The sequence below is a fragment of the Morus notabilis genome, unplaced genomic scaffold (genome assembly GCF_000414095.1).
Source record: "Morus notabilis unplaced genomic scaffold, ASM41409v2 Scaffold353, whole genome shotgun sequence".
NCBI classification, from domain to species: domain Eukaryota; kingdom Viridiplantae; phylum Streptophyta; class Magnoliopsida; order Rosales; family Moraceae; genus Morus; species Morus notabilis.
In genome coordinates, this window is record NW_010357109.1 from 53,889 (window position 1) to 73,676 (window position 19,788).

The following is a 19,788-nucleotide window of genomic DNA, read 5'->3' on the forward strand; positions in this document are numbered from 1 at the left end:
GAGGATAATTGGCAGTGCTAAAGAATATGAGGGACTCTACTACTTTGATGAGGCTCAAGTGAGTGGATAGCTTTAAACTGCAATTTATGATTCTGCATCTACTTCTAGGAATAGTGAAATTATGTCATGGCATTTTAGAATGGGTCATCCTAGTTTTCAGTACATGAAACATATGTTTCCTTCTATTTGTTCCAATAAAAATATTTCCGTTTTTCAATGTGAAATTTGTCAGTTTGCTAAGCATCAACGTACTTCATTTAAAAAATCAAAGTATAAACCTTCAAAACCATTTACCATGATTCACAGTGACCTATGGGGTCCTCGTATTTCTACTCGTATTTGTCACGTTTATTGATGATCATAGTAGAACTTGTTGGGTCTACCTTCTGAAAGACAAAATGGATGTCCGTGAAGTGTTGAAAAATTTTTATTCCATGGTTCAAACGCAATTTCAAACTCAAATTCAGATTTTACGAATAGATAATGGGACGGAGTATTTTAACACTATCTTAGGGGATTTTCTAATGGCAAATGGCATAATTCACCAAAGTTCCTGTGTTGACACTCCCCAACAAAATGGAGTAGCTGAACAGAAAAATAAACACTTGCTTGAGGTTGCCCGAGCATTGATGTTTACTGCCCATATGCCTAAAATGTTCTGGAGAGATGCTATCTTAACATCTGCCTATCTTATCAATAGGATGCCTAGTCGATTCATATCCTTTGAAGCTCCACTCAATACTCTAAAGAAAGCCTTTCCTACTTCATGCCGGCCCTCAACTTGACCCCTCAAGGTGTTTGACTGTACTGCATTTGTTCACGTCCACTCTCAGCATCGGAGTAAGTTAGATCCTAGAGCTACTAAGTGTGTCCTCATTGGCTATTCCCCTACACAACCCCTCCACAAAAGGGTATTCGTTAGTCTTGATGTTACATTCTTTAAAAATACTCCGTTCTTCCAAAAAACTTTTCTTCAGGGGGAGATCTCTAATGAAGATCGTTTTGTGGATTTTGAACTTCTTCCTTCTGAGTCTATCCTAAACATCGAAAACACCACCTTTCCTTCTCATTCTAATATGCCATATACAGAAGGACACTTGAACTTAGGGGGAGATGTGGGAAAGCAAAAGAACAGGGAGCTGCTTGTCTACTCAAGAAGGCCAAAGTCAAAATATCAAGACAACCTCACTTCCGAAGCACCAAGAGAATCCAACCCGGTGATAGATCCAGGTATGACCGAGGCCATCACAGAAGAAGGTATCTCTAATACCCCTGAAATCCATGATATTGATATTTCCCATAGCTCACAGAAAAAAGCCACGATCATGTACACTTCATCCCATCTCTAAGTTTGTGTCACAAGAAAACTTGTCTACGGTTTTCCAAGCCTTTGTCTCTAATCTCAACAGTACAGAAATTTCAAAGAATGTGCATGAGGCACTAGCCATTCCGGAGTGGAGAAATGCTGTCATGGAGGAAATGAGAGCTTTGAAGAAAAATGAGATGTGGGATGTAATAGAGCTGCCGCGAGGGAAGAAAACAATGGGTTGCAAGTGGGTATTTACCCTCAAATACAAAGCGGATGGAACGGTAGAACGATACAAAGCTCGACTTGTTGCCAAGGGTTTCATACAAACTTATGGCATCGACTACACTGAGACATTCGCTCCTGTGGCAAAGCTAAACACGGTTTGGGTTCTTCTATCCCTGGCATCTAATTTGGATTGGCCTTTTCAGCAACTCGACATCAAGAATGCGTTCTTGAACAAAGAATTAGAAGAAGAGGTCTATATGGACATGCCACCGGGATCCAGCAAAGGGCAGGAAGACAAGCGAGTGTGTAAACTCAAGAGATCACTTTATGGTAAGATATTTACAGGGTCAATCAAATCATACTACGTTCTTCAAACAAGCGAAAGATGGGAAGAGGGCGATCCTAATAGTCTATGTGGATGATATAATCCTTATTGGTGATAATATAGCAGAAATGGAGAGGTTGAAGAGTATTCTTGCTATGGAGTTTGAAGTGAAAGATTGAAGTGATAAAGGATCAAGGATATTTACAGGGTCAATCAAATCATACTACGTTCTTCAAGCAAGCGAAAGATGGGAAGAGGACGATCCTAATAGTCTACGTGGATGATATAATCCTTATTGGTGATAATATAGCAGAAATGGAGAGGTTGAAGAGTATTCTTGCTATGGAGTTTGAAGTGAAAGATTTGGGGCAAATGAGGTATTTTTTGGGAATGGAAGTTGGCAGGTCAAAGAAAGGAATCAACGTCTCCCAGAGAAAATATGTCCTTGATCTTCTCACAGAAATAGGTATGCTTGGATGCAAACCAAGTGACACCCCCCGATTGAAGCAGGGAAGAAGATTGTAGACGATGGGAAGTTGGTTGATAAAGACATATATCAAAGGCTAGTACGCAAGCTAATATACTTGTCCCATACTAGACATGATATTGCATTTACAATTAGTATGGCTAGCCAACACATGCACTCGCCAAAGGAAGCTCACTTGGAGGCAGTATATAAGATGCTCAGGTATCTCAAAGGATCACCTGGCAGAGGATTATTTTTCAAAAGGACTGACTGTAGAGGGATAGAAGTCTATATAGATGCAGACTGGGCATGTTCAATTGAAGATAGAAAATCTACTTTTGGATACTGTACGTTTGTATGGGGGAATTTAGTAACCTGGAGGAGCAAAAAACAAAGGGCTTCTTCTTTTGTGTGAAAAATTCAAAAAAAGGCAACTCGAGTTACAACTTTATTCGAGTTCATGTTCTTTTAAGTTTAAACTTGAGTTTAAACTCGAGTTCAAACTCGAGTTTAGGACTAAAACTCGAGTTCAAGTTTCCCCTTCAACTCGAGTTCAGAAACTCGAACTCAAATTAATAAACAGTATTTTTTCTATTCTTAAAAATGCTATAACTTTTTCGTTTTAATTTTGATTGAGATGATTTTTTTTCTATGCGTTGACAACGAAAAGACGAATAAAACCCGACCCATATACCCTATTAAAATTTTTCATCAGCATTGAATTTTTATTAAAATACTATCTAAATACAAATTCAGGTTTTGACTCACTCAAACACAAACTCAAAAAGATTCTTATCTCAAATCATAACTCAAATGTACACAACCAAACATAAACTCAAGTTACAAGTTCAACTTAAGTTATAACTCAAATTCAACTCAAGAATTATACTCAAGTTAAACTTTAAATGAACAAGCCCAAAATGTCATAGCTTGGAGCAGTGCCGAGGTGGAATTTAGAGCAGTTTCCCAAGGAAGATGTGAAGCACTATGGCTGAGGAAACTACTAGAAGAACTCCAAATTACAGTAGAATTCCCGGTTAAACTCTACCGTGATAATAAAACGGCAATTAATATATCAATCAATCCAGTCCAACATGACCGAACTAAGCATGTGGAAGTGGATAGACACTTCATTAAAGAAAAGGTAGAGAAAGGAATCATTTGCATGACCTATGTTCCTACTCAAGATCAAGTTGCAGACATCTTCACCAAAGGGCTCGCAAGACAAAAATTTGATGACTTCTTAAGCAAGTTGGAAATAATTAACATATATGATCCAACTTGAGTGGGAGTGTTGAAATCCCAAATTTATTGTTAGGGATAAGGTTCCCGATTCAGGATAGATTGTTTCCTAATTTGATTTAATTTAAAACAGATCACTTTCCTGATCGCTAGGCCTAAGTTCTAGGAGATTTGATTTTCATAGTTGTATTATATATTAGGAACCCTAATGTACCGAATTAATTATTCAATATAGAAAACATAAAGCAATTTAGGGGAGTTGCACTTGCCGAGTATGTAGGAGGGTGAATGTGTCGATTCAAGGTCACTTGGTGGTAGAATACTTCTTTTCCTTTGAGGTAGGGGGAGCGGATCTCGTTCTGGGGGTGTTGTGGCTTAGCACACTCGGAGAAGTAAGGGCGGATTGGTCAAAATTCCTAATGAAGTTCCGGGCGGGGCCTACTTGGGTGATTTGGAGGGGCGACCCTATTCTGTGCTATGCACCGGTCAAGATGAGCTCCTTGGTCCGGACGTTGTCATTGGATGGGGCTGGGTTGCTGGTTGAAGTGTGAGTTTTTGGGGCTGGACCGAGAAGAGGAAAACTGAGAGATTCCATTGGAGGTACGAACAGTTGTTGACAATTTCAAAAAGGTGTTTGAGAATCCGACGGGGCAGCCGCCGTACCGAGGATGGGACCATCGAATTGTTCTGAAAGTGGGTGTTGATCCGCCAAACGTACGGCTTTACCGGTTTCCGCAAATCCAAAAAGGAGAGATCGAACGCTTGGTGTCAGACATTCTAACTTCTGGGATTATTCGGTTGAGTAGCAGTCCATGTTCCAGTCCGGTTATCTTGGTTAAGAAGAAGGATAGGAGCTGGCGATTTTGTGTGGACTATCACGCACTGAATCAAGTAGCCATTCCCGATAAGTTTCTGATTCCGATGATCGACGAATTGCTGGACGAACTCCATGGGGCATGAGGCAGATGTCGAAAAGACGGCCTTTCGCACACATAAGGGTCAGTACGAGTTTCTCATCATGCCCTTCGGCTTGACGAATGCCCCGGCGACTTTCCAAGCTCTCATGAATTGCATTTTTCTTCCACATCTTTGTAAATTTGTCTGGGTATTCTTTGACGACATTTTGGTCTACAGTCGCTCGTGGGAGGAGCATCGCCAGCACCTCACCATTGTACTTGGACTATTGCAGCGTGAGAGGTTGTTTGCCAATAAGAAAAAGTGTTGTTTCGGCCAGCAGCAGCTGGAATACTTGGGCCATATTATTTCGGCGTGGGGTGTGACGGCCGACCCATCCGAGATACAGGCAATCACCTCATGGCGTCCGTTGAGCAACGCAAGAGAGGTGCGTGGGTTCTTGGGGCTCACCGGATACTACAGGCGATTTGTACGGGGCTATGGAAATATTGCAAAGCCTTTGACGAAGCTGCTAAGATGGGCTTTGTATGGATAGATGAGGTGCACGCGCGTTTGAAGAACTCAAATTGGCAATGACTCGCATTCCAGTATTGGAAATGCCCAACTTCTCTAAACCCTTTGTTATCGAAACCGACGCTTCGGGAAGTGGCTTGGGAGCGGTGCTGATGCAGGCGGACAAACCCATTGCCTTTTTCAGTAAAGCACTCGCCTCTTCTTCCCATTTGAAGTCCGTCTACGAGAGGGAATTAATGGGGGTGGTTCTCACAGTCCAAAAATGGAGGCACTACCTCGTAGGCTGCCACTTTGTGGTTCGTACCTACCAACAAAGCCTGCGGTTCTTGATGAATCAATGACAACTTCCCCCGGAGTAGCTACGTTAAGTGTACAAACTGTTGGGTTACGATTTTGAGGTGCAATACAAATTGGGGGCATCCAACCGGGTTACGGATGCACTGTCCCAACGGGGCAACTAGAATGAGACTTCCCTCTCCGCTCTAACTATACCCCACACGTGGGATTTCGCCGCCATTCAGCTAGAGCAACGTACAGAACCAACGTGGGCTCCTATCATTTCTAAACTCGAGAAAGGGGAACTTATGGCAGGTTATTCGTTGAAGAACGGCATGCTGTTCTACAAAGACAGGCTGGTGTTGGTAGAAAACTCCCCTTGGATAGCTCGATTGATCCACGAATTTCATGACTCGGTAATTGGGGGACATTCTGGTTTTGTACGCACCTACAAACGACTGTCTGCAGTGGTTTTTTGGAGAGGAATGAAGCGGCACAATCGGGATTACGTAGCTCACTGTGAGATATGTCAGAAGAACAAGTCAGAAGCATTGTCCCCTGCCGGCCTCTTACAGCCCCTCCCTATCCCCACCCAAGTCTGGGACGATGTCTCCATGGATTTTGTGGGAGGCCTTCCAAAATTCGGTGGCTTTGACACCATATTGGTGGTGGTGGATCGCTTGTCCAAGTATGCCCACTTTTGTCCCCAGGCTCATCCGTTTTCTGCCAAGCAGGTGCCTGCCCTGCTTGTCGCAAACATCATCAAGCTGCATGGAATCCCACGGTCAATTGTGAGCGATCGTGACACCGTGTTCATGAGTGGGTTTTGGCGGGAGCTATTCAAGTTACAGGGTACTAAGCTGCATACTAGTTTAGCCTACCACCCGGAATCCGATGGACAAACTGAAGTAGTGAATCGTTGCTTGGAAACGTATTTGCGGTGTTTCGCGAGTGATATACCAAGACAGTGGTCGGCGTTCCTTCTATGGGCAGAGTATTGGTTCAATACCACCTTTAATGTCTCAACCAAGTTCACCCCTTTCCGCATTTTTATGGCCGCGACCCTCCCGCCCTTTATCGCTTTAACGATTCACTGGGCACCGTGGTAGCGGTGGAGGAACAGCTGGCCCTATGCAATGCCATGCTGGACCTGTTGAAATCTCATATCGTGTTGGCTCAGCATCGCATGAAGAAATTCGCCGATAGTCATAGAAGGGAACTAAGTTTCAAGGTGGGCAAGTTGTTCTTACTCAAGCTGCGGCCTTACCGGCTTAAGTCCCATGCACGACGCGCCAATGAGAAGCTCAATCCGCGCTTTTATGGGCCGTTCGAAGTGGTGGACCGCATTGGCCCTGTGGCGTATCGCTTGCGTTTGCCCGATGATGCTTGCCTCCACCTAGTTTTCCACGTTTCTCAACTAAAGCCTTTTAAGGGACCTGCTGTTATGGTCCAACCTCTGCCTTCCTAGTTATCTGATGACTTGGAATTATGTGTGCAGCCAGCAGACGTGTTAGTCACTCGGGTTGTGATGGTGGGTGGCCGCAAGGAGCCATAAGTGCTTATTAAGTGGCAGGGCCTGCCTGCGTGGGAGTCCACTTAGGAGCCTGTCGCTGCCAAACGCTTACAGTTCCCCTCTTTCAACCTTGAGGACAAGGTTACTCTCGAAGGGGAGGGTAATGTTAGGCCTCCTATTACGATGGTCTATGCTAGGATGAAGGGCCGTAGGGGGATTTAGCAGGAAAAGGGGGATGAAAGTGAAATTATGGAAAAAGGGTGCTGAGATGTCAAGTTAGTTACGAGTCTATTAGCAAAGGTGTATTTAGGCAGCCGAGTACGTTGGAAGGGGGGTCTGTGAATTGAGAGCAAATTCTGTTAGCAGACCACTGAGAGGCAGGGGAACCCCGAATTCCCCATCGTTCTTATTACCTTTCTTATTTTCTTGTATTCCCGTGAGAATGGAATCCATCTATCGGAAGTGTATTTTGTGAGATTAATAAAAGGAACTTGACCCATTTTTAAGTAATTTCTCTATGTTTTCTATTGTTGGATTGCTTACTGATGCAGGAACGTAACATAATTCCTTGCCAATTTCCATCTCAAGTGCATTATTTAGTGGGTAGATTTGATTGCAGAGGGGACCAATTTATTTCATCGTCACTGACCTAGGTTGAGATCAGGACCACAAAAGATTGACCACTGTTTTTGCATCTTGATTCCCCTGTGTTGTCACTGCTGTCAACATTTGGTTTATTCTCTCCTTTCTCTCGTTATATATATATAGTTGATCTTCTTCCTCTTCTATTTTTTGTCCCTTTTCTCTGGAAGATCTTAAAATAATTTTTTTTTTTTTTAATGTATGGTTGCTTGTAGAGCCCTGCAAGGACTTTAATGGAATCAATCTCCCTTAGCAATAATTTCCTTGGCTTTCTGAAACAGAGAGGCGGGACAAGTTACAAGCCATTAAAAGAGATCACAGACAGAGGATTGGCCTCCATTTCATGATAAGGAAGCTACAACTAGTCCTTTTCCAGGTGATTTGGAAAGTGTTTGAACTTAGTTTTTCTCTTCTTGTCATTGAATTGATAGATCGCAAACTGCATAGCCAAACAAATCTCAAGGAAACACGTATAATGTAAGTCCTCTGTACTATTAGCTTTACGCATACAAAAATATTGACTTCTCTATTGTAGTTATAACATGCTTAATAGAAAGAGATTAAATGTATCAAACTGATTTTCTTTCTCTGTTCTCTTTTTGGTGTTTCCTAGCATGTGTGAACAGTCTAAATTCTGTTTCTAATCTTTGTTTCTCTATATTTTCCTTACGTCTCTTGCCATGGGTTTTGTAGAAATTCGGATTAAGTATTTAAAATAGTATCTGGATTTTTAGGGATTTGAAATACATGTAGATCCAAAAATCGTAATTGATGATGTGGAGCCAACAACCGTGGATGATTACAACGATGGTGATCCCATGTTCGAATCTCTAAATTGATGTTTGAATCTCTCTCATTCTTTGAGCGAAAATGTTTGATTTCATGATAGATTAATAAGAATTTTCTTTTTCCCATCAATTTCACTTTTCTTATCAGTAATGGTGACAAAACGACCAGAAATTTAGAGTTTTTGCTTCCTATAACAGTCATGACATTTGAGTGAGTAATGGAAAGGAAGGGCAAGCACATTTGAGTGAGTAATGGAAAGGAAGAGCAAGCGGGGTTTTGGGGGTGTACTTTTTTCGCTGAAAACAAGGGAACAACCTTTTTAACTTTTTTTTAATTGTTACATGTGAAAACTCCCATATTGACATATATAGATTTATAGACTCCAATAGTACTTTTTTGCAGTTGGGTGTGGCTAACCTAATGCCTTAGGAAGTAGGATCTCCTAAGAAAAGCTTCTTCTTAAGATATAATTATTCAAATTGAACTATTTTTCAAATATAGGTGTACGAAGAATTTAGCCTGGTTAATATTTGCTTTTAAGTTCTTCATTTTCTATGTATTTCAAATAAGAAGATGGAGGTTTGTAGGGAAGGAATTTTTTACTTTATTCTTAATATTGATTTTTGATTTTTGCTTCAATTCCCTTATTTATAATTTTTAATTTTTTCTCGGTCCAATTTGAAGTCTTCAATAATTTTTGATCCTTGAACTTCATCATAACTTATTTCTTCTTCTAGACAGTTTGATAACTCTATGTGTTGTTTTTTAATATCACATGATTTATTCTTGCTTGTTCCTTGGATAGAAAAAGGCATTAATGGTTGGATCTCTATCCACCATGGATTGTATCTATTTTATATGCTTTCCGATTGCTCAAAGTAATCTATGTTTCAGAAGTTATTTTATTAAGTTTTTCATTTTTTTAGTCTCTCTTCAGGAGATTTTAAAAGTAATCTATTATTATGTCTCTCTTTATGAGAGTTTCATAATTAAAGATGAATTTTGTTATTATTATGCTATACATCTATTTATTGGTAAACTACATCTCTTGTTATTCGTTCTCCTTTATTTTCATTATTTCGGCGACCTGCACTAAGTACGGACAAGAAAAGAATGGAAGGGTTTTCACTCTTCTATTTACATGTTCGTCTTTTCCGAGTTGAAATTCGCCACTTTACACGATCTTCTCAACCACGTTATCCTTCTTTTAAGATAAGTCCCATTTTATTTTCTCTATATTTTGCTATTTTTTGTCTGTATTATTATTTATTATATATCTTGTTTTCTATACTAATTATGCTATTGGTGCTCCCGGGTATTAACTTGTCTCTACTACTGCTGCAATCTTCTCTTTTTCTTGTTCCGAATGTTTTGTTTAATTATGATTTTGCTCTTTGTTAATGGCCAATCGTAGTTTACCTTTCATGTTTCTTGGATAAGAAAAGGACATTAGCGGATCTTTGTGTGCCACAGATTGTATCTGTATTTACAAAAGATAAGTTCATTGTTCTTTTTTTTTTTCATTTGATTAATTTAGTTGTTTTATATCATCTCTTATATTTTTATATTTTGCAGGTCCAAAATGATGTCTCCATCAACTTCATAATCTCAGGATCTTTATGTCCTTTTCTTCTTCCGGGCAGTTAAATAAATCTTATGTGTTGTGTTTTGTATCACGTGATTTATTCTTACTTGCTCTTTAGATAGAATACGACATTATTTGTCCGGATTTCTCTGTACTTGAAAAAAAAAATCAAAGTGTTTCTAAAATTTGAGGTTTTAAATTGCTTATAATTGATGAAGATAAGTTTTCCTTGTGAACTCAAAAGTTTGTAGTTATGATTTACCCCATTTGACATTTCTTTCTGTATAAATTCTTTAGAATCCAAAGAAGATTTTAGGTTATACTTTGAAAAATGAGTTGAATTTTTTGATTATAAGGAAATTGAGTTCTATTATGCAGAGTTCTCATATTTTCAAATAAATACATGTTTGGTCAGCTGCTTTATTTGTTTTCCAAACTATAAACTAATGTGATGTCTCACATTCTAAAATTTGTGGTTTTCTTTTCCTTGCGTGTTCAGTCTCAGAATTTTTGTTATTATTATTCCTACTATGGATTTCTAGGTATTAGTGCGAATGAGGCGACCCCGCAAAGACAAGGATGAAGAAGAAACGATAGTTATGAAAATTTCTAATGGTTCTTTGACAATCAACAGGAAAACTTTTACATTCACCTCGGTTGTAGATAGACGCACGCATGTAAGGCCTTCACGGAGATGTGACTTTCTCCATATACTTAAATGAATAGTTTGCTTTAAATGATTGAGTTTGATCACAACTTTCTGTTGTTGCTAGATATTTTCCAGCTTATGGGAGCACCAGTTGTTGAAAATTGTATGACAGGGTTCAACATTTCCATTTTTGCATATGGATAGGTATGTTGAATTTGCCGTTGTTTTGCTATGTGTTGTGATATAGAATATGCGTAACATATATGAAAAGTGATTGTTATTAAGATGGGATGTGGGAAATACTTCTACGATGAGGGGCCCGGCCAAAGCATTGTTGCATTGAAAGCATTTCTATCAGTCAACAAGGTTTAACTCCTCAAGTTTTTAAGCGTCTCTTTGCTTGTATAAACGAGGTAAATTTATTCCGTCTTTTGTATTGTTCTAATCTAATTTTATATCATATATCTGCTGGAAGCTATTTGTGGAACTTCTTTCTATGGAAGCAAAACAAAAATGCCGATAAACAACTCAAGTATCAATGTCTGTCTAACTATTCCTTTTTTTTGAGGTAGATTTTTGGTGTAATTGGCCTATTTTAACTTTATAATTTCTTTCATTAACTCATTAATTGATTTTTGTAGATTTACAATGAACAGATTACAGATTTATTGGATCCTAATCAAAAAATTATTCAGGTGAAGAGGATTGTTTTGCTTTCCCTTTTTAGAAGTTCTTCTTATAGTACTACTCACAAGGGCTTTTATCAACTTTTTTTTCCAGATAAGAGAAGATGCTAAATCAGGGATCTGTGTTGAAAATCTCACAGAGTGTTTACGTACAATGTCAGATGTAAAGCAGCCTTTAATGAAGGTTTGCTCTATAATGCCACGTAGTTAAAATGCATTTTTTTTAATTAAGCTTTGAAACTTTTGACGGTAAGAACTCTTACAGAAAGTATGTCTTGCGTTACCTCTAGAAGTTTGCACTCAACCTTTTTCGAACAACTTGGTTGGCTCTCTCAAGCATCCACTTAGTTGATAATTGCTTCCCCCTATTTCTGATTTCATTGATATCTATTTGATTATTGATGATTAGAATCTTTGCATTCAGCAGCAGCTAAAATAAAACCTTACATTCAATTAGTTGCGATCTATGTTTCTTCTTTTACATTGAGAATATCTATTTGGGCTAATTACATTTAGTTAAGGTAATATATGAGTGCATTTTATAACAACAAACAGTTGTTGTCGTTTTTTTTTCTTGCTTTTTTTTTTTTTCTTGTTCTTGTTCTTCTTTTGTTACAATAACAATAACAAAAGAGAACGTAAGTTGTTCATGCTATAAATATATGTCTTCAATTTCCATCTTTAAGTATGTAAAATTTTGTTACAATAACAATAACAAAAGAGAACGTAAGTTGTTCATGCTATAAATATGTCTTCAATTTCCATCTTTAAGTATGTAAAATTTGAAAAAAGATGAAATTAAAATTAGTCAAAAGTGGATTAGCAACATGAAGACTATATTAGCTCTTACAAAAAAGAAAATAAGTCATTATTAAGTCATGTTTATCTATCATATTGAAGTAACCATCAAGACTAACACATTAAAGAAAACACGAAGATTATGTTAAACTAAAAGACATGAAGAGGAAATGGTATACTGTCCATCTAGCTTGCAATATATCTCACTGATGGAGTTATTACTTATTTATTGGGTGTACTCACTAGCGTGTTATGATTTGCATCAAAGAAGATAGTTTTTCTGTTGCTCTCAAATTTCTCTCATTCTTTAAATTTTATTCGAAATATCTACTTTATCAATTTTTTTAATTGAAGTTTCTTTCCACACCAAATGAGAGAATGGATGACCAACCATGTTTCATAATTAACTTGTTTACGTATCTAAGTACATCTGCTAATTACACTTTGTTGGGACTGTCAAATTGGAGGACAGGTGCGACTAGCATCAATGCTGAGAGTTCCGGCTCGAACACTGTTTTCACTTGTGTTGTGGAATCGTACAAGGTGCAGCCAGCCATCCTCTGTTGGACTTTTCTGCTGCTATATATATATATTTTAGATTATTGTTGTGTATTCAGTAATGTTTATCAGATTATCGATATATTATAATTGATTCATCGCATAGTAATGTGGGGGCCCATTAATTAATACCAGATTTTTTTTTCTGGTTCTAGGCTTTGTCTAAACTTACCCTATTCTCTTCCTTGTTTCCTTCAATTTAATTATTCATTTCTTGATTTCTTTAGTGTATTTCATTAACCCTTAATGAATACAGATTTTAAATTTGATAGTAATTAATTTTAAACTCTTAACTTTCTTTGCATTAATTTTCATCTCTAATAACTTTTTCTTATAGTACCCTTTGTTCTTTAAACAATATCTAGATTTTAGGATGTCTGTTTCTTTTTAATCTCATTCTCAATGTTCTGTAACTTTGAAAATTCTTATATCATCTTAATTATTTTTATTTTGTATTAACTTTCATTTATGCTACCATTATCATAGTCCCTTTATATAAGAGTCTAAACAGTTTCTATTATTTATAGTCTTCTCTTGTAGAAGTTAAACACTTATTGTTTTAGTCGTAATTTTTCTTTTCTTATTTGTAATGTCCAATTTAATCTTCAGCCATTTTATTTGCTCTTTATTTTTCGTAATCTTTTACCTCTTCACGTTTAAAATAACTTTTAATTTACACTTTTAAACTCTACTGATATTTGATCTGTCTTCTTGAAACTTGCAAAACTATAATTTGATAAGTTACGGGTGGACTCGTCAACGGACTCTGCTTCCTCGTCACCCTCCCCAGCAGGTCGTTCCTTCTTCCGCCGATCCACTGACGGTCTCCTTACCATCGACTTTCTCTATTGGGGAGACTTGTTCGTAGGACTATTATTGCGACAGAGGATTGCGCTGTGAGACTTGCACTGCCTATGACAATAACCTAACCTGGATGGACGCGAATTGTTCATCCAACTTCTAAGGTACGCAATCGAAATTACACTGCACACTTTTGATTCTATTGGATGTCATGTCTTTTTTTAATGAAGAAAGCCTCATGTACACCTCTCCCCTGGTTGATGTGCCCACTGTAAAAGTCATGGTGAGACTCTAGACTACCTTTTCCTCCACTGCCCTTTTTCCTTGGATATTTGGGTTCGGATTTTGAGAGTTTGGTTTTTCTTGGGTGATTCCTAGTGGGACAGTTGATCATTTCAATGGTGATCTTGTGTTTGGTAGAAGCAATAGTGCCAATAGATTATGAACATCTTGCTACTACTTGGGCTTTTTGGCTAGAAAGGAATGACGAGTTTTTAATGATTTAGAAGGTAATGTGACTAAGGTTTGGGATATAATTAAGTATTGGGTTGCTCTTTGGCTTTCCCAAGCCTTTTTTTCCCTGATGTGTTAAGCATTGGGTTTTCCGTTATAAGTTTTTACTCGATTTTCATTGCTGTGAATCTTTGGGCAATGCTGAATTTACATAGCCCTGGTTCTCATTTCTTGCAGCGATGCAGGGAAAAAAAAAAAAAAAAAGGGTTCATCTTTGATGGGGTTGTAGAGTGTGGGTTTTCTTTATTTTTATGGAGGTTGCTAAATGGGCTGGTTGTTAATTTCTAATTGAAGATTACCATTCCCCCTACTAATTTATAGATTGTTGTAGAATGCTAAAGTTTGAGGTTTTTTCTTTGCACATTTAGAAGGTATGTGCCTAATCAGATGTCCTTTCTTTTTCCCGTTTCTTTTTTTTTCCCTCTTACTTAAACTTCGTCATCTCACTAGAGTATGTCCAGAGTCCTAATGGCAGAATCTTATTTCCGTTGTTTGTTGTTTGGTTTGAATACTTCTAGGTGGTAATGTTAAATGCTTCCTCAACACGGTTTAATTTCGTGTTCTATTTATGTGCATACCCTACTTAGTTTTCTATTTTATAAGAAAAGAAAATGAGTTGAATTTTGTGTTTCTATTTTATAAGAGAGAAAAATGAGTTGAATTTTTTGTTGCCCTTGGTTGTATTTTCTTGTCTGCTCGAGTTTTTTTACTTTCTTTCATTTATTTTGCCATTTTGAGGAAACCTCTTCCTCTTTGTAGTTCTTTTTAGTTGTCTCTAATAAAGCTTTCCTTGTTTCTTTTCAAAAAACAAAAATTATGGGGTTAATTGCTCATACTATATTATGCGAACTATTCTTTCCTTTTGAGGGTTATGAGGTTTCTTTTGTATTATGGATTTTTCTAGGTAATTTATCAAAAGTCTCATTTCTGAAAGTTAAAAGCAATCTACGTTTCAGAAGTTATTTTATTAAGTTTGTCATTATTAGTATCTCTATATGAGAGTTTGGAAGTAATATATTATCATGTCTCTTTATGAGAGTTTCATGAGTAACGATTAATTTTTTTATTATAGTTCTATACATGTGGTCCTTGGTAAATTATATCTCTTGTTTTTCGTTCTCCTTTGTTTTATTATCTCGGGGACCTACACTAAGTACGGATGTAAAAAGAATGGGAAGGGTTTTTACACTTCCTACCTTTTATATGTTCGTCTTTTCCGAGTTAAACTTCACCAGTTACATGATCTTCTCACACATGCTATCCTTCTTTTAAAGATGAGTCCCATTTTATTTTCTTTGTATTTTTCTATTTTGTTTGTTTGTATTATTATTTATTATTCATCTTGTTTTCTATACTAATTATGCTATTGGCGCTCCTAGGTATTAACTTTTCTCTACGGTTGCTACAATCTTGTCTTTTTCTTGTTCCGGAAGGTTTGGTTAATTATGATTTTGCTCTTTGTTAAAGGCCAATCGTGGTTTACCTTTCATGTTTCTTGGTTAAGAAAAGGACATTAATGGTTGGATCTTTGTCTGACACGGATTGTATATGTATTTACGTATACTTCTACCTATCTTAAAAAGAAAAAGATAAGTTCATTCTTCTTTTTTTTCATTTGATTAATTTAGTTCGTTTTTATCAACTCTTATATTTTTATATTTTGCAGGTCCAAAATGATGTCTCCATCAACCTTACGATCTTAGGATCTTTATGTCATTTTCTTTTTTCGGGCAGTTAAATAAATCTTGTGTTGTTTTTTTTATATCATGTGATTTATTCTTACTCGCTCTTTAAATAGAAAATGACATTATTTGTTCAGATTTCTTTCCACCATGGATTGTATGTCTTTGTACTCTCTCTACTAAAAAAAAAAAGAAAAAAGAAAAAAGAAAAAGTTAAATTGTTTGTAAAATTTGAGGTTTCAAATTGCTTGTAATTGATGAAGATAAGTTTTCCTTATGAACTCAAAAAGTTTGTAAAATGAGTTGAATTTCTTGATTATAACCAAAATGAGTTATATTGTGGAGAGTTCTCATATTTTCAAATAAATAGCTATTTCCAAAGAGGATTTTAGGTTCTACTTTGAAAAATGAGTTGAATTTCTTGATTATAAGGAAATTGAGTTCTAGTACGGAGAGTTATCATATTTTTAAATGAATAGCTGTTTGGTCAGCTGCTTTATTTGTTTCCCAAATTGTGAACTGATATGAAGTCTTACATGCTAAAACCTTTTAGGTACTCTTATTTATATAATTTATAATTATGGTTTGTTCAAGTTGTTTTTTATTTTCCATAATTCCCAAATTGTGAACTGTCAGAAAATAAAAGATTTTATTTCCTAATAGCGAATAAAATATTTTACTTTCCTGTTTTCTAGTTTACTTTTTATGGTTTTGAATAAAAGGACCAAATTCCTTAGTTTGGGGTAAGGTTCCTAGGAAATAGGGTAGTTTCTGGATTTAGATAGTTTCTGGTTTTGTTAGCTGTTTGTGAGCTGTCAAAGGTACAATGTATCCTATAAATAAGATGTACGCTACCATGATTGTAATAAGAGAGAAAATAAGTTTTTTCCTCAAAACTTACATGGTATCATAGCCTTAGGGTCCTAATCTAAAGGTAAAAATGGCAAAGACAGCCATGACCGGTGTAAACAGAGCCCAAACCTCATCTGAGGTTACCTCTGAAAGCAGCTTAGACAATTCTCTCTATACTGGTGCTGATAATATAACAACCGGTTCCTCCTTACAAATCTTCGTTCAAAAGTTGAATAGGAAAAAACTACCTTGTGTGGTCATAGTTCGTCAAACTTGTGCTCGATGGCAGAGAAAAACTCATATATATTACTGGGGAAGAGAAGCAGCCCGGAGAAAAAGATTCAGGCTTCAAAAACTGGAGGTCAGAAAATTCCTTGGTGACAGCATGGCTTCTGAATTCCATGGAGGCAGCAATCGTAAAACCAAACATGTTCCTGCCAACCGCCAAAGTTGTGTGGGATTCCGTTCGGCAAACATACTCAGATTTGGAAAATTCTTCACAAATCTTTGAATTAAAATCAAAGCTATGGCAATCCAAGCAAGGAGACCATGAGATCATAGTATATTACAATGAGATGGTGACCCATGAGCTGGAACTGGATCAATGCTATGATGATGAGTGGGAGAATCCGAATGATTGTGCAAGGTATATGAAACGTGAAGAGAATGATTGTGTCTATATGTTTCTTGCAGGAGTTAATAGAAGCCTAGATGAGGTAAAGGGAAAAATTCTTGGCTGAAAACCCCTGCCTTCTATTCGTGAGGTTTTTTCAGAATTACGACAAGAAGAAAATAGGAGGAGAATCATGCTAAACAGTGCAGCACCAGCACCTGAACCTGAGAATTCTGCACTAGTTTCTCGTAATTCATGAGGATCTGATATGGAAGGAGAAAGGAAAAAGCCACCATGGTGTGATCATTGTAGAAAACCATGGCACACTAAGGAGACATGCTGGAAAATTCACGGGAAATCAGCGCATTTGAAGAAAAAACATGAGGGCAATGGCAGATCTCTTCAAACCACCACTGACGATTCTCAAGGGCAATCAATCAACTTGGAGGTGCATCATTTCACAAAGGAAAAGTTAGAGCATCTATACAAACTCTTTTAATCTCCACAATTCTCTGTCACTCCTTCATGTTCCCTTGCAACCCAAGGTAATTCTTATGTCACGGCCCTCTCTAGTTTCGGTCTTTCTTCTAGCCCTTGGATTATAGATTTTAGAGCAACAGATCACATGACAAATTGCTCACATCTCTTCTCATCTTATAGTCCGTGTGTAGGAAACAGGAAAATTAAGATTGCTGATGGATCTTTTTCGGCAATAGCCGGGATTGGTTAATCAAAGTTTCGCCCCTTATAACTCTTAATAATGTGCTTCATGTTCCAAAATTGTCATGTAACCTCCTATCTATCAGTAAGATAACCCAAGATCTTAATTGTCAAGCTAATTTCTATCCAACTCATTGTGAGTTTCAAGAATTGGCCTAGGGGAGGATGATTGACAGCGTTAGGGAAAATGGAGGACTCTATTTTTTTGAAGATGGAACAATCCCAAGTAACCAGTCCGAAGTTTATGGAGGACTCTATTTTTTTGAATCTATGTCTCCTTCTAGTAATCATGAAATTATGCTATTGCACTATAGACTTGGCCATCCAAGTTTTCATTATTTAAAACGTTTGTTTCCATCTTTGTTTATTAATAAAAATCCATCTTCATTTTAGTGTGAGATTTGTATGTTTACAAAACAACACCGATCTCCCTACCTTCCACGACCATACAAGCCCACTAAACCTTTTTCCTTAATCCACAGTGGTGTTTGGGGTCTCTTTCAAGAACTCCAACATTTTTCGGAAAAAAGTGGGTTGTCACATTTATAGATGATCACACTAGAGTAAGTTGGGTCTACTTGTTAAAAGAAAAAACAGAGGTTGAAGGAGTTTTCAAAATCTTTTACACCATGGTATAAACTCAATTTGATGAGAAAATTCAAATTTTTCGAAGTGATAATGGAAAGGAGTTTTTTAATAATATTTTGGGGAATTTTTTTATTGAAAGGGTATTATTCATCAAAGTTCATGCAATGACACCCCTCAACAAAATGGAATAGCTGAGAGAAAAAATAAACATATTCTAGAAGTATCAAAAGCCTTGCTTTTCACAAATAATGTTCCAAAATACCTTTGGGGTGATGCAATTCTCACAACAACCTACCTCATTAATCGAATGCCCTAAAAAACTATAGATTTTCAAACTCCTTTGCAAGTTTTCTCACAAAATTTTCCATCCTCTAGGATCGTATCCGACTTACCAATTAAACTCGTTGGGTGTACTGTCTTTGTTCACAATCATGATGAAAACCAGAGTAAGTTAGATCCTAGGGCCAAAAAATGCATTTTTGTAGGATATGCACCAACAAAAAAGGGCTACAAATGCTATGATCCTATTTTGAAAAAGATGTTTGTATCTATGGATGTATCTTTCTTTGAAACAAAACCTTTTTTTAAGTCTCCTCTTTAGGGGGAGAGAAATAGTGAAGATCCGACTTGGGATAAAATAGAAAATTTGGTGACGGAAGATTTTTTCCAGATTCAACACAAGTTAATGTCCGAATCTGGTTCTAAATAGTCTCCAACAAACTCAATTTTGACTCAAAATGAACAAGACCAAAGTGAAAACACAAATGTTATAAATAATGAGGAATTCTCAAACACAAGTCTTGTCCCGGTAGAGAATAATGATTCTATTGAAGGAGATGCAAATAAGAAAATATTCGGACTGGTTTACTCTCAGAAGAACTTGACTTATGGAAAAAATCCTGAAGTTTCCCAGCAAGGCCAAGATTCCAACTCACGGTAGGACCAAAACTCTCCAAGTGTCCCTCTTTCCGTCCAAAATTCTCCAGGTGTTTCTCCTTCCTTGTATTTTATTCCTGAAGAAACATCTCTCAATGACCTTAATATTCCAATTGCACTCCGGAAAGGGGTTAGGTCATGTACTAATGATCCAATGTCAAAATTTGTGTCCTATGAAAATTTGTCCCTAGTTTTCTCTTTCTTTACTAATCAACTCTCACTTGTGGAAATTCCAAAGAATGTTCAAGATGCTTTACAGGTTCTCGAATGGAAGGAAGCAATCCTAGAAGAAATGAGGGCGCTTGAGAAGAGCAAAACGTGGGAGATGGTGGACCTGCCACAGGACAAAAAGACTGTGGGATGCAAATAGGTGTTCACTGTAAAGTATAAATTAGATGGATCTTTGGAAAGATATAAGGCCCGATTGGTAGCTAAGGGCTTCACTCAAACGTATGGAATTGATTACATGGAGACCTTTGCTCCAGTAGCAAAACTTAATACTGTAAGAGTGCTTCTTTCATTAGTAGCCAACCTCGACTCGCCACTACAACAACTAGATGTCAAGAATGCATTCTTGAATGGAGATTTGGAA

At 37.1% G+C, this 19,788-nt stretch overlaps 1 protein-coding gene across 1 annotated transcript; it reads left to right on the plus strand.

The window, feature by feature from the left end:
* The first annotated feature begins 16,427 nt into the window (after window positions 1–16,427).
* Window positions 16,428–19,566, plus strand: LOC112091636. Its single transcript, XM_024165774.1, has 3 exons — window positions 16,428–16,478; window positions 16,603–17,055; window positions 19,456–19,566. Exons 1-3 carry the CDS (start codon window positions 16,428–16,430, stop codon window positions 19,564–19,566), a joined length of 615 nt encoding a protein of 204 aa, XP_024021542.1.
* Window positions 19,567–19,788: the final 222 nt, after the last annotated feature.

Excerpts from the sequence above, each read along its gene's own strand:
- LOC112091636 (XM_024165774.1), top strand. The coding sequence starts at position 16,428 with ATGGCAAAGACAGCCATGACCGGTGTAAACAGAGCCCAAACCTCATCT. Across the intron at positions 16,479-16,602 it reads GAGCCCAAACCTCATCTGAG|TTCGTCAAACTTGTGCTCGA; the intron begins GTTACCTCTGAA and ends GTGTGGTCATAG. Across the intron at positions 17,056-19,455 it reads TTAATAGAAGCCTAGATGAG|GTTCTCGAATGGAAGGAAGC; the intron begins GTAAAGGGAAAA and ends GATGCTTTACAG.